Here is a 15,259-nt window from a genome sequence, read left to right on the forward strand (position 1 = left end):
TTACATCGTTTTCTTTTACGCAACCAGACTCTGATATGTGTGTCTCTATGATTAATTCAAGTAGATTGTGAACAAACGACACAATTCGGACACGTGTAGTGGTCCACGTGCCACAGTGGCACTCCGTGTAGTTGGCATGCATGCCAGACAAGATGGTAATAATTGTCACTTGGATTTTTTTCGTTATTAAACTTGCCTTATTTACCTTTCGTTACGTCAATATCGATACTGACAAATGGAGTTTTATCATAAACAAGTCCTTTCTATATTTTAGAAAATGAACAAATTATGTCAAATATATCTTTAATTTATTCATCCATTTATGTTACGGTTCGGTATGTGCATTTATCAATTGCAACTATTTCCCCATGTCTCTATTACTGGTGGTTTAGTTTATCAACATATCAAAGCGCATTGAAAACGTAGATTGAGCGATATTTGGCCATAAGGTCGCGATATAAATCAAAATTTACTTTTATGAAAAATGACATAGGTCATGGTTGATGAAAACAATATTTTATGACCGCATTTACATTTATTATACAATTCCGTACGGAGCACTTGATTTAGTGAATACGAGATTGTAGATTAGATATTCCGTCAGAAAAGCACAGAGCGAAGTGATGTACGGCTTTCGGCTTCAAGCTACTCCACGGTTGCTCTGGCATCGGACACTTATCCACAACGACCATGACAACAGTCCTCGCGCCAATATTCTATTTGTATTACCAGTGATTCCGTCCTTGAACAGAGTCTGATCAAACACCGTCCTGTAACATAACAGCTGTCGTTACGTGCGCGGTCAAATGCAATGATGAATAGTAGACGAGTTCGGGGACGAATATACAGTGTCCTTGTTGAATATGGCTGCATGATATCTCTGGTACTGTTCATGGGGATCGGTAGTGTGACCCATGCCCTTGTTAGGTATAGTACGAGGGGTGGGGGAGAGTTCTTGTTGACTTGTATTATGTTATTATTGAAACAGTACATGGGGAGTGGGAAGGTGTCCACAGCGCCCTTGTTAGCTTGCACTAGGTTAAAACTGGTATAGTTAAGGGGTAGAAAGGACTGGTGAGCCCAGAGTCCCTGGTGGTTTGCATGGGGTAATAACTGGTACAGTTGAAAAGAAGAAGGTAAACCCAAAGTCCTTGTTGGTCTGCATGGGGTTATAACTGGTACAGTAGGGAAGAAGAAGGTAAACCTAAAGTCCTTGCTGGATTGTACGGGGTTATAACTGGTACAGTAGGGGAGAAGGTAAGCCTAAAGTCAATGCTGTTTTGTACGGGGTTATAACTGGTACAGTAGGGGAGAAGAAGGTAAGCCTAAAGTCCTTGCTGTTTTGTACGGGGTTATAACTGGTACAGTAGGGGAGAAGAAGGTAAGCCTAAAGTCCTTGCTGTTTTGTACGGGGTTATAACTGGTACAGTAGGGGAGAAGAAGGTAAGCCTAAAGTCAATGCTGTTTTGTACGGGGTTATAACTGGTACAGTAGAGGAGAAGAAGGTAAACCTAAAGTCCTTGCTGGATTGTACGGGGTTATAACTGGTACAGTAGGGGAGAAGGTAAGCCTAAAGTCAATGCTGTTTTGTACGGGGTTATAACTGGTACAGTAGGGGAGAAGAAGGTAAGCCTAAAGTCCTTGCTGTTTTGTACGGGGTTATAACTGGTACAGTAGGGGAGAAGAAGGTAAGCCTAAAGTCCTTGCTGTTTTGTACGGGGTTATAACTGGTACAGTAGGGGAGAAGAAGGTAAGCCTAAAGTCCTTGCTGTTTTGTACGGGGTTATAACTGGTACAGTAGAGGAGAAGAAGGTAAGCCTAAAGTCCTTGCTGTTTTGTACGGGGTTATAACTGGTACAGTAGAGGAGAAGAAGGTAAGCCTAAAGTCCTTGCTGTTTTGTACGGGGTTATAACTGGTGCAGTAGAGGAGAAGAAGGTAAGCCTAAAGTCCTTGCTGTTTTGTACGGGGTTATAACTGGTACAGTAGAGGAGAAGAAGGTAAGCCTAAAGTCCTTGCTGTTTTGTACGGGGTTATAACTGGTACAGTAGGGGAGAAGAAGGTAAGCCTAAAGTCAATGTTGTTTTGTAAGGGGTTATAACTGGTACATTAGGGGAGAAGAAGGTAAGCCCAAAGTCTTTACTGGATTGTACGGGGTTATAATGGGTACAGTAGGTAAGAAGACAGTAAGCATTAAGTCCTTGCAGGTTTGAACTGGGATATTACTGGTAGGGTAGTGGAGAAGACGTAAGCCCAAAGTCCTTGCTGGTTTGTACGGTACAGCACATGGGAAGTAAGGATATTACTCAGAGTCATCGTTAGCGTGTATGGGGTTATAACTGGTACAGAATTGCATGGGTTTATACCTGGTACAGTACATGGGGAGAAGGAAGGTGGCCCTAGAGTCCTGGTTGGTTTGCATGGGGTTATAACTGGTACAGAACATGGGGAGTAGGAAGGTGACCCCAGAGTCCCGGTTGGTTTGCATGCGGTTATAACTGGTTCAGTAAATATGGAGTAGTAAGGTGACCCCAGAGTCCTTGTTGGTTTGCATAGGGTTAAAAACTGGTACAGTACATGGGCAGTAGGAAGGTGACCCCAGAGTCCTTGTTGGTTTTCATTGGGTTATAACTGGTTCAGTACATATGGAGTAGGAAGGTGACCCAAAAGTCCTTGTTGGTTTGTCTTGGTCATAACTGGTACAGTACATGGGGCGTAGGAGAGTGACCCCAGAGTCCTTGTTGGTTTGCATGGGGTTATAACTGGTTCAGTACATGGGGAGTAGGAACGTGACCCCAGAGTCCTGGATGGTTTGCAAATGGTTATAACTGGTACAGTACATGGGGAGTAGGAAGTTGACCCCAGAGTCCTGGTTGGTTTGCATGGGGTTAGAACTGGTTCAGTACATATGGAGTAGAAAGTGGACCCCAGAGTCATTGTTGGTTTGCATTGGGTTATAACTGGTACAGTACATGGGGAGTAGGAACGTGACCCCAGAGTCCTTGTTGGTTTGCATGGGGTTATAACTGGTACAGTACATGGGAAGAAGGAAAGTGATCCCAGAGTCCTTGTTGGTTTGCCTTGGTCATAACTGGTACAATACATGGGGCGTAGGAGGGTGACCCCAGAGTCCTTGTTGGTTTGCATGGGGTTTTAACTGGTTCAGTACGTGGGGAGTAGGCACGTGACCCCAGAGTCCTGGATGGTTTGCATGAGGTTGTTACTGGTACAGTACATGGGGAGTAGGAAGGTGACCCCGGAGTCCTTGTTGGTTTGCATGGGGTTATAACTGGTACAGAACATGGGGAGTATGAAGGTGACCCCAGAGTACTGGTTGGTTGCATGGGGTTATAACTGGTTCAGTACATATGGAGTAGGAAGGTGACCCCAGAGTCCTTGTTGGTTTGCATGGGGTTAATAACTGGTACAGTACATATGGAGTAGGAAGGTGACCACAGAGTCCTTGTTGGTTTTCATGTTGTTATAACTGGTTCAGCACATGGGGAGTAGGAAGGTGACCCCAGAGTCCTTGTTGGTTTGCATGGGGTTATAACTTGTTCAGTACATGGGGAGTAGGAAGGTGACCATAGAGTCCTTATTGGTTTGCATGGGGTTATACAAGTGGTAGAGTACATTGGGAGAAGGAAGGTGATCCCAGAGTCCTTGTTGGTTTGCCTTGGTCATAACTGGTACAGTACATGGGGAGTAGGAAGGTGACTCCAGAGTCCTGTAAGGTTTGCATGGGGTTGTTACTGGTACAGTACATGGGGAGTAGGAAGGTGACCCCAGAGTCCTTGTTGGTTTGCATGGGGTTATAACTGGTACAATACATGGGGAGTAGGAAGGTGACCCCAGAGTCCTGGTTGGTTTGCATGTGCTTATAAATGGTTCAGTACATATGGAGTACGAAGGTGACCCCAGAGTCCTTGTTGGTTTGCATGGGGTTATAACTGGTTCAGTACATGGGGAGTAGGAAGGTGATCCCAGAGTCCTTGTTGGTTTGCATTGGTCATAACTGGTACAGTACATGGGGAGTAGGAAGGTGACCCAAGAGTCCTTGTTGGTTTGCATGGGGTTATAACTGGTTCAGTACATGGGGAGTAGGAAGGTAACCCCAGAGTCCTTTTTGGTTTGCATGGGGTTATAACTGGTACAGTACATGGGGAGAAGGAAGGTGATCCCAGAGTCCTTGTTGGTTTGCCTTGGTCATAACTGGTAGAGTACATGGGGCGTAGGAGAGTGACCCCAGAGTCCTTGTTGGTTTGCATGGGGTTGCTACTGGTTCAGTACATGGGGAGTAGGGACGTGACCCCAGAGTCATTGTTGGTTTGCATGGGGTTATAACTTGTTCAGTACATGGGGAGTAGGAAGGTGACCATAGAGTCCTTATTGGTTTGCATGGGGTTATATAAGTGGTAGAGTACATTGGGAGAAGGAAGGTGATCCCAGAGTCCTTGTTGGTTTGCCTTGGTCATAACTGGTACAGTACATGGGGAGTAGGAAGGTGACTCCAGAGTCATGTAAGGTTTGCATGGGGTTGTTACTGGTACAGTACATGGGGAGTAGGAAGGTGACCCCAGAGTCCTTGTTGGTTTGCATGGGGTTATAACTGGTACAGTACATGGGGAGTAGGAAGGTGACCCCAGAGTCCTGGTTGGTTTGCATGTGCTTATAAATGGTTCAGTACATATGGAGTACGAAGGTGACCCCAGAGTCCTTGTTGGTTTGCATGGGGTTATAACTGGTTCAGTACATGGGGAGTAGGAAGGTGATCCCAGAGTCCTTGTTGGTTTGCATTGGTCATAACTGGTACAGTACATGGGGAGTAGGAAGGTGACCCCAGAGTCCTTGTTGGTTTGCATGGGGTTATAACTGGTTCAGTACATGGGGAGTAGGAAGGTAACCCCAGAGTCCTTTTTGGTTTGCATGGGGTTATAACTGGTACAGTACATGGGGAGAAGGAAGGTGATCCCAGAGTCCTTGTTGGTTTGCCTTGGTCATAACTGGTAGAGTACATGGGGCGTAGGAGAGTGACCCCAGAGTCCTTGTTGGTTTGCATGGGGTTGCTACTGGTTCAGTACATGGGGAGTAGGGACGTGACCCCAGAGTCCTGGATGATTTGCATATGGTTATAACTGGTACAGTACATGGGGAGTAGGAAGTTGACCACAGAGTCCTTGTTGGTTTGCATGGGGTCATAACTGGTTCAGTACATGGGGAGTAGGAAGGTGACCCCAGAGTCCTGGTTGGTTTGCATGGGGTTAGAACTGGTTCAGTACATATGGAGTAGGAAGTTGACCCCAGAGTTCTTGTTGGTTTGCATGGGGTTATAACTGGTACAGTACATGGGGAGTAGGAAGGTGACCCCAGAGTCCTTGTTGGTTTGCATGGGGTTATAACTGGTTCAGAACATGGGGAGTAGGAAGGTGACCCCAGAGTCCTTGTTGGTTCGCATGGGGTTATAACTGGTTCAGTACAAGGGGAGTAGGAAGGTGACCCCAGAGTCCTTGTTGGTTAGCATGGGGTTATAACTGGTACAGTATATGGGGAGAAGGAAGGTGATCCCAGAGTCCTTGTTGGTTTGCCTTGGTCATAACTGGTAAAGTACATGGGGCGTAGGAGGGTGACCCCAGAGACCTTGTTGGTTTTTATGGGGTTATAACTTGTACAGTATATGGGGAGTAGGAAGGTGACCCCAGAGTCCTTGTTGGTTTGCATGGGGTTATAACTGGTACAGTACATGGGAAGAGGAAAGTGATCCCAGAGTCCTTGTTGGTTTGCCTTGGTCATAACTGGTACAATACATGGGGCGTAGGAGGGTGACCCCAGAGTCCTTGTTGGTTTGCATGGGGTTTTAACTGGTTCAGTACGTGGGGAGTAGGCACGTGACCACAGAGTCCTGGATGGTTTGCATGGGGTTGTTACTGGTACAGAACATGGGGAGTAGGAAGGTGACCCCAGAGTCCTTGTTGGTTTGCATGGGGTTATAACTGGTACAGTACATTGGGAGTAGGAAGGTGACCCCAAAGTCCTTTTTGGTTTTCATTGGGTTATAACTGGTTCAGTACATATGGAGTAGGAAGGTGACCCCAGAGTCCTTGTTGGTTTGCATGGGGTTATAACTGGTACAATACATGGGGAGTAGGAAGGTGACCCCAGAGTCCTGGTTGGTTTGCATGTGCTTATAACTGGTTCAGTACAAGGGGAGTAGGAAGGTGACTCCAGAGTCCTTGTTGGTTTGCATGGGGTTATAACTGGTTCAGTACAAGGGGAGTAGGAAGGTGATCCCAGAGTCCTTGTTGGTTTGCCTTGGTCATAACTGGTACAGTACATGGGGAGTAGGAAGGTGACCCCAGAGTCCTTGTTGGTTTGCATGGGGTTATAACTGGTTCAGTACATGGGGAGTATGAAGGTAACCCCAGAGTCCTTTTTGGTTTGCATGGGGTTATAACTGGTACAGTACATGGGGAGAAGGAAGGTGATCCCAGAGTCCTTGTTGGTTTGCCTTGGTCATAACTGGTACAGTACATGGGGAGTAGGAGAGTGACCCCAGAGTCCTTGTTGGTTTGCATGGGGTTGCTACTGGTTCAGTACATGGGGAGTAGGGACGTGACCCCAGAGTCCTGGATGATTTGCATATGGTTATAACTGGTACAGTACATGGGGAGTAGGAAGTTGACCACAGAGTCCTTGTTGGTTTGCATGGGGTCATAACTGGTTCAGTACATGGGGAGTAGGAAGGTGACCCCAGAGTCCTGGTTGGTTTGCATGGGGTTAGAACTGGTTCAGTAGATATGGAGTAGGAAGTTGACCCCAGAGTCCTTGTTGGTTTGCATGGGGTTATAACTGGTACAGTACATGGGGAGAAGGAAGGTGATCCCAGAGTCCTTGTTGGTTCGCACGGGGTTATAACTGGTTCAGTACAAGGGGGGTAGGAAGGTGACCCCAGAGTCCTTGTTGGTTAGCATGGGGTTATAACTGGTACAGTATATGGGGAGAAGGAAGGTGATCCCAGAGTCCTTGTTGGTTTGCCTTGGTCACAACTGGTAAAGTACATGGGGCGTAGGAGGGTTACCCCAGAGACCTTGTTGGTTTTTATTGGGTTATAACTTGTACAGTATATGGGGAGTAGGAAGGTGACCCCAGAGTCCTTGTTGGTTTGCATGGGGTTATAAATGGTACAGTACATGGGAAGAGGAAAGTGATCCCAGAGTCCTTGTTGGTTTGCCTTGGTCATAACTGGTACAATACATGGGGCGTAGGAGGGTGACCCCAGAGTCCTTGGTGGTTTGCATGGGGTTTTAACTGGTTCAGTACGTGGGGAGTAGGCACGTGACCCAAGAGTCCTGGATGGTTTGCATGGGGTTGTTACTGGTACAGTACATGGGGAGTAGGAAGGTGACCCCAGAGTCCTTGTTGGTTTGCATGGGGTTATAACTGGTACAGTACATGGGGAGTAGGAAGGTGACCCCAGAGTCCTTTTTGGTTTTCATTGGGTTATAACTGGTTCAGTACATATGGAGTACGAAGGTGACCCCAGAGTCCTTGTTGGTTTGCATGGGGTTATAACTGGTACAGTACATGGGGAGTAGGAAGGTGACCCCAGAGTCCTTTTTGGTTTTCATGGGGTTATAACTGGTTCAGTACATGGGGAGTAGGAAGGTGACCCCAGAGTCCTTGTTGGTTTGCTAGGGTTATAACTGGTTCAGTACAAGGGGAGTAGGAAGGTGACCCCAGAGTCCTTGTTGTTTTGCATGGGGTTATAACTGGTACAGTACATGGGGAGAAGGAAGTTGATCCCAGAGTCCTTGTTGGTTTGCCTTGGTCATAACTGGTACAGTACATGGGGCGTAGGAGGGTGACCCCAGAGTCCTTGGTGGTTTGCATGGGGTTATAACTGGTTCAGTACATGGGGAGTAGGAAGGTGACCCCAGAGTCCTTGTTGGTTTGCATGGGGTTGTTACTGGTACAGTACATGGGGAGTAGGAAGGTGACCCCAGAGTCCTTGTTGGTTTGCATGGGGATATAACTGGTACAGTACATATGGAGTAGGAAGATGCCCCCCAGAGTCCTGGTTGGTTTGCATTGGGTTATAACTGGTTCAGTACATATGGAGTACGAAGGTGACCCCAGAGTCCTTGTTGGTTTGCATGGGGTTATAACTGGTACAGTACATGGGGAGTAGGAAGGTGACCTTATAGTCCTTGTTGATTTGCCTTGGTCATAACTGGTAAAGTACATGGGGCGTAGGCAGGTGACCCCAGATTCCTTGTTGATTTGCATGGGGTATATCTGGTACAGTATATGGTGAGTAGGAAGGTGACCCCAGAGTCCTTGTTGGTTTTCATGGGGTTATAACTGGTACAGTACATGGGGAGAAGGAAGGTGATCCCAGAGTCCTTGTTGGTTTGCCTTGGTCATAACTGGTACAGTACATGGGGCGTAGGAGGGTGACCCCAGAGTCCTTGGTGGTTTGCATGGGGTTATAACTGGTTCAATACATGGGGAGTAGGAAGGTGACCCCAGAGTCCTGAATGGTTTGCATGGGGTTGGTACTGGTACAGTACATGGGGAGTAGAAAGGTGACCCCAGAGTCCTTGTTGGTTTGCATGGGGTTATAACTGGTTCAGTACATGGGGAGTAGGAAGGTGACCCCAGAGTCCTGAATGGTTTGCATGGGGTTGGTACTGGTACAGTACATGGGGAGTAGGAACGTGACCCCAGAGTCCTGAATGGTTTGCATGGGGAGTAGGAACGTGACCTCAGAGTCCTTGTTGGTTTGCATGGGTTTATAACTGGTACAGTACATGGGGAGTAGGAAGGTGACCCCAGAGTCCTGGTTGGTTTGCATTGGGTTATAACTGGTTCAGTACATATGGAGTACGAAGGTGACCCCAGAGTCCTTGTTGGTTTGCATGGGGTTATAACTGGTACAGTACATGGGGAGTAGGAAGGTGACCCCAGAGTCCTTGTTGGTTTGCATGGGGTTATAACTGGTACAGTACATGGGGAGTAGGAAGGTGACCCCAGAGTCCTTGTTGGTTTGCATGGGGTTATAACTGGTTCAGTACATGGGGAGTAGGAAGGTGACCCCAGAGTCCTTGTTGGTTTGCTAGGGTTATAACTGGTTCAGTACAAGGGGAGTAGGAAGGTGACCCCAGAGTCCTTGTTGTTTTGCATGGGGTTATAACTGGTACAGTACATGGGGAGAAGGAAGTTGATCCCAGAGTCCTTGTTGGTTTGCCTTGGTCATAACTGGTACAGTACATGGGGCGTAGGAGGGTGACCCCAGAGTCCTTGGTGGTTTGCATGGGGTTATAACTGGTTCAGTACATGGGGAGTAGGAAGGTGACCCCAGAGTCCTGGATGGTTTGCATGGGGTTGTTACTGGTACAGTACATGGGGAGTAGGAAGGTGACCCCAGAGTCCTTGTTGGTTTGCATGGGGATATAACTGGTACAGTACATATGGAGTAGGAAGATGCCCCCCAGAGTCCTGGTTGGTTTGCATTGGGTTATAACTGGTTCAGTACATATGGAGTACGAAGGTGACCCCAGAGTCCTTGTTGGTTTGCATGGGGTTATAACTGGTACAGTACATGGGGAGTAGGAAGGTGACCTTATAGTCCTTGTTGATTTGCCTTGGTCATAACTGGTAAAGTACATGGGGCGTAGGCAGGTGACCCCAGATTCCTTGTTGATTTGCATGGGGTATATCTGGTACAGTATATGGTGAGTAGGAAGGTGACCCCAGAGTCCTTGTTGGTTTTCATGGGGTTATAACTGGTACAGTACATGGGGAGAAGGAAGGTGATCCCAGAGTCCTTGTTGGTTTGCCTTGGTCATAACTGGTACAGTACATGGGGCGTAGGAGGGTGACCCCAGAGTCCTTGGTGGTTTGCATGGGGTTGGTACTGGTACAGTACATGGGGAGTAGGAACGTGACCCCAGAGTCCTGAATGGTTTGCATGGGGTTGGTACTGGTACAGTACATGGGGAGTAGGAACGTGACCCCAGAGTCCTTGTTGGTTTGCATGGGGTTATAACTGGTACAGTACATGGGGAGTAGGAAGGTGACCCCAGAGTCCTGAATGGTTTGCATGGGGTTGGTACTGGTACAGTACATGGGGAGTAGGAACGTGACCCCAGAGTCCTGAATGGTTTGCATGGGGAGTAGGAACGTGACCTCAGAGTCCTTGTTGGTTTGCATGGGTTTATAACTGGTACAGTACATGGGGAGTAGGAAGGTGACCCCAGAGTCCTGGTTGGTTTGCATTGGGTTATAACTGGTTCAGTACATATGGAGTACGAAGGTGACCCCAGAGTCCTTGTTGGTTTGCATGGGGTTATAACTGGTACAGTACATGGGGAGTAGGAAGGTGACCCCAGAGTCCTTGTTGATTTGCCTTGGTCATAACTGGTACAATACATGGGGCGTAGGAGGGTGACCCCAGATTCCTTGTTGGTTTGCTAGGGTTATAACTGGTTCAGTACATGGGGAGTAGGAAGGTGACCCCAGAGTCCTTGTTGGTTTGCATGGGGTTATAACTGGTACAGTACATGGGGAGTAGGAAGGTGACCTTATAGTCCTTGTTGATTTGCCTTGGTCATAACTGGTAAAGTACATGGGGCGTAGGCAGGTGACCCCAGATTCCTTGTTGATTTGCATGGGGTATATCTGGTACAGTACATGGGGAGTAGGAAGGTGACCCCAGAGTCCTTGTTGGTTTGCATGGGTTTATAACTGGTACAGTACATATGGGGTAGGAAGGAGACCAACTGACCATGCCAGTACCTTTATCGGCCAGTGAAAAAACACATGTCTTCAAGTGCACAAATATAATATGGCCACTCTTTAAATAGATTAAATCAGTTTTATGTAATGTTATTGGTATTACATATTGGAGATTGAATTTCTTTATTAACTTAAAACGTCTTAAACAGTACTTGAACTTGTCTTATTTTCCGCTTGGTGGTAACCAGTGGATAAAGGAGAGCGCAGAACAAAGTGACCGTAAACTACTCATGTTAAGCCACAAAAGCCTTTAGCATGCTTTAACGCCCTGTGTCAAAGGCAAGGTCTTAAGCCGAGCACCGGTCATTCTACAACATACAAAAGACTAATCAGTTGTGTTTGATTTACAGCCAATGAAGCCCATGCGTGGTTACTGTGAGCGTTAATCTTGATGCTGATCTTAGGAAATTGTGCGTTACCATCTATCATGAGCACGTGTAGCACTCACATGGTACGTATTAACGGGATATGTTTTTAGTCATAAATTCGCAAAACCTAATATTGTAAAAAGTCTCCACCAAAGCTAATAGAAGATGTATGCAATTGCTGGAACCATTTCAAAAGAGATCACCTAAATGGGTACATATAAACATTGGTGCAGACTAGACTACACTTGCATAAACCATTCCAACAAGCTTGCTTTCATATTCACTTATCTGATGACAGTACTCGGTATATTTGGGGATTTCTAATTCATTAAACGGCCCATGTTCAGGAACTTTAATTGCTCGTTTGGAGTTTGTTATTGTCGATTCTAAGGGCTTTACGTAAACAATAAAAACTCTGGTCTCTGTCAGTTTGAGGCACGGATTCATTTAAGTTATTGTATATTCAGGTTTAGGTTAATGGAATTCGGTCGGAACTTAAGTTTAAGCATTAAAGACGGAACGGATATTTCATGACTCATATATTTTCTAAGTTGATGGATTGCATATCATAATTGATCAATCAAGACTTAGTTTGATTGAATGACTGGCCAAATAACAACTTATCGCAATATCGAAATAAAACGATAAACGAACAGCGAAAAGTCGACTGGAAATGGTAACGGAAAAAAACTTAGTTCACGTGCTACAGAAAGGTTCGTTCCTGCCTCACCAACACCGCCTCAGCAGCAGCAGCAGCAACAGCAGCAGCATGAGAAAGAGCAGCAGCAGCATTAGTAGTAGTTGTTGTTGTAGTAATAGTTGTAGCAAAAACAACAACAGCAGAGCAGAAGCATCACACCAGCAGCAGGTGCTTTGGCGAGATGCCTCTACCACATTATAGGTTTAGTAGTATGCGCCTTGCTGAGTTTGACATTTATTAATATTAGAGAAATTTGCGGCGACATTCTACTTGTAATGCGTGTATGCAGACAAATGGCTACTTAACCAGTTTAAAAAGAGTAACAGTGACAAACGAGATCCAGGCCCCTGAGGCCAGCAATCGACATTTAGGCCCCTGTGACCGGAAATCGACATTCAGGCCCCTGTGACCAGAAATCGACATTCATGCCCCTGTGACCAGAAATCGACATTCAGGCCCCTGTGACCAGAAATCGACATTCATGCCCCTGTGACCAGAAATCGACATTCATGCCCCTGTGACCAGAAATCGACATTCAGGCCCCTGTGGCCAGTTGATGTTAAGGGTAGTTGTGAAAGCAACATAAATCTTACTTTAAGTTCAGTTTTAGCTCGAGGACCCACGCGTCCAAGAGAGTGTCTGGTATGACAATCGGTCACCCTTCCATTACCCTCCTACATGAACAGATCTTATATTCTACGTTCTTTGCCAGAGTAGATGGATTCAAGAGAATACATTATTATTATAAATCATTGCAATATTATAACCGAGATTTATGTAAAGTCACGTTCAGAAAGCACTCTGAACCCTTGCATTAGCTGTCCCGTCTGGCGACTCCAACTGCAATGACCATGTTAAATAGCAATGCTAAAAATTCTAAAATTATGGTTGTGTGAACAATGTTTGAAATGCGTCAAAACAACCTAAGGTATATTTGCAAATTGATTTTTTTATCTTACCAGAGCGCGTGCAGAGATTGCCTTTCCATTGTTTGTCAAATGTAATTCCAAATTATCCTCCGAAAGTCACAAGAGAAATCACATGACATCCTTAAATCATATTCCATTGGTGAAAGAATGGAGAGATGAAGGATGGTCCTTTCACCTTGCGATAGAGTTAAAGAACTTTTTTACATTTTACTACAATTGTTAAATGACTCGGATATGCTAATACCTGTTTACCGAGGCCGAGATTTAAATAGTGTTAACGTATGAATTGAATTCTATCAGCTACAGCAGTTATTTAACATGAAGAATATAGGTCTGCTACACCCTTTACCAAATATTACATTTATAGTTATACTTTGAACAGCTCTAATGTCAGTTCGTCATTTGTATTGGAATAAAATAACACTATACAGCAGAAAAAAATGGCGATTTTTTTTCAGCTTATCGGCTTAAGTGCCAAATAGCTGCTTTATGACAACACAGCTGTAAAATATGCATGGGTAATTTATATTCCAATTTATATTAATACTTAGACTCTGATATACAGGAACTTATTTGCTTAGCCTCGAAGCACTTCGCGTACAAAACCTTTTTTTTTAATTATTCTATGAAATGACACAATTAATCCGCGTAAAATTATTAAGTATTTATGAATCGTTTAAATACTAAAGAAGGAAATTGGAATAAAAGCAAATAATTCACAGTTGAACTTTTGGCCAAAGTGTTAAATTAGTTCCAACAGAGTAAACGAACAAGATATAATGTTGTTAATATTAAAAGACATTAATCCTTCGTGAATGGTTTTTGCTCTATTGACATTTCACTGCCTTACGTTCAAATCACACAAGCCAATTTGTTCTTATTAGCGTATACAACCCAGCCATCCTTCTCTGGTTAAGAGCTCGCTCAAGTTATATTCAAGTTTATTGCTTTTAGAAAAAAGGCAAAGCGAACAAACATCGGTTATTCAACAAGGGTCCTGTATTTGACTTTAAAATTTTAAGCATTTTTCTCGACCTAAATACATAAATTTCCAACTTTATCAATTTTGAACTCATATCATGCAGTGCGTTTTGAAGGAAAAGCGCAGGAGGATTTTACAATGTTTGTATCCTGGTATGATACTTGCATATTACTTATTTGTGGATTCGATAGCAAACTGTGCGGATAAAAAGGCTTATGTTCATATCGGTTCAAAAACAATTTCATGCCACTCAATAAAAACGCCGAGGCGGTCGGCTTAAAGGGTTGAAAGGATGTGTGTTTTTTTTCCTTCGATTCGTTTTAAACTGAATTAAACACATTTCTATGTTTATAGTGTGCACCTTAATTGCAATAAATGTAGAAACAGACGTAAGGAATCTGCTTAATGGGTTGATGGTTGTCGGTGATACCATGTGAATCTGTCCGGCGACACCATTGGCGGAAACATGAGCCTGATCAGTAGACTAAACAATGGACTGTCATTACCTTTAAATCACCAAAAAAACATTTCATTGAGAGGAGCACCCAATAATTTGTTTGAGGATCCCTTTGTCCGTGCATCATACATTCTTATGCACATAGTCACGTATGACACAGCCAGGTCATATCTGTTTATTTACAAAAAAATAGAGCGAGCTTCTGAGAAAGTTTCAAATCCACGGGGCGTCACGAATTTTACAGCTTAGCAGCCGCCCACGCAAGTGCCGCCTCATGTCATGCGGAAGGCTATCACGAACTCGGTCACGTGCTAGAGACAGACCGAAGTACTTCAACCTACGACTGTGTTAATAGGGGAAATGTTTCTTGAAGACAACGGTAGTTTATTATCAAGTGACATCAAAACAGAGCTAAACTGAAATGAGCATGTATACCTGAATAATGGACTATAAAAGATGATAAAATTCTATTCGCACGCACGTCTTAAGTACATAGCAGACGTGACTCGCCAAAGGCAATGCTTATCATAAATGTTTATCTCTTTTGCAAAATACCTCATTATTTTAACCAAGATATGGCTGTTGACGCTCTATGTTGAATTGAATAAACGCGCAGCAAGTGTTTCATCATATTTTCAGTTGAAGCAACGCATATAAATCTTACTTGCATCTAGTATATTTAAACTGAATATGTGATAGAATCACTCGTTTTTTTTTGCATTAACAAATTGGACACCCGCTAGCATTAAAGATATAATTATTGTATCATTTGCCTCACGCCTATACGAGATAAGTCAATTTTATTACAAAGCGAGAAATTCTTCTCGTAATTTAATTTAGATAAAAAGTATTGATACAAAACTTTCTTAAAGTATCGTAAAGACTAAATGCATTACAAGTCACATTTGCTCACGACGCATCCTGTGAAAGTCAATAAATATGCGATATTTGTCATTCAATACCCTTACTGCACATTCGTCTCATAATCCAATAACCTTGAACACTATATAATAACAGTTATTTCTTTCCAT

The 15,259-nt window shown here is 44.4% G+C and overlaps 1 protein-coding gene across 1 annotated transcript in view; it reads right to left on the reverse strand.

Annotated features, from left to right (window-relative positions):
• The window catches only part of LOC128227107 (thrombospondin type-1 domain-containing protein 4-like), a 101,811-nt gene extending 88,298 nt beyond the window's left edge, over positions 1-13,513 (reverse strand). Inside the window, exon 1 of the mRNA XM_052937314.1 lies at positions 12,820-13,513. Coding sequence (XP_052793274.1) covers positions 12,820-12,848 — 29 coding nt within the window. The 5' untranslated portion in view covers positions 12,849-13,513. The remainder of the gene's footprint in view (positions 1-12,819) is intronic.
• Positions 13,514-15,259: the final 1,746 nt, after the last annotated feature.

The sequence above is a fragment of the Mya arenaria genome, chromosome 3 (assembly GCF_026914265.1).
Source record: "Mya arenaria isolate MELC-2E11 chromosome 3, ASM2691426v1".
Taxonomy (NCBI): domain Eukaryota; kingdom Metazoa; phylum Mollusca; class Bivalvia; order Myida; family Myidae; genus Mya; species Mya arenaria.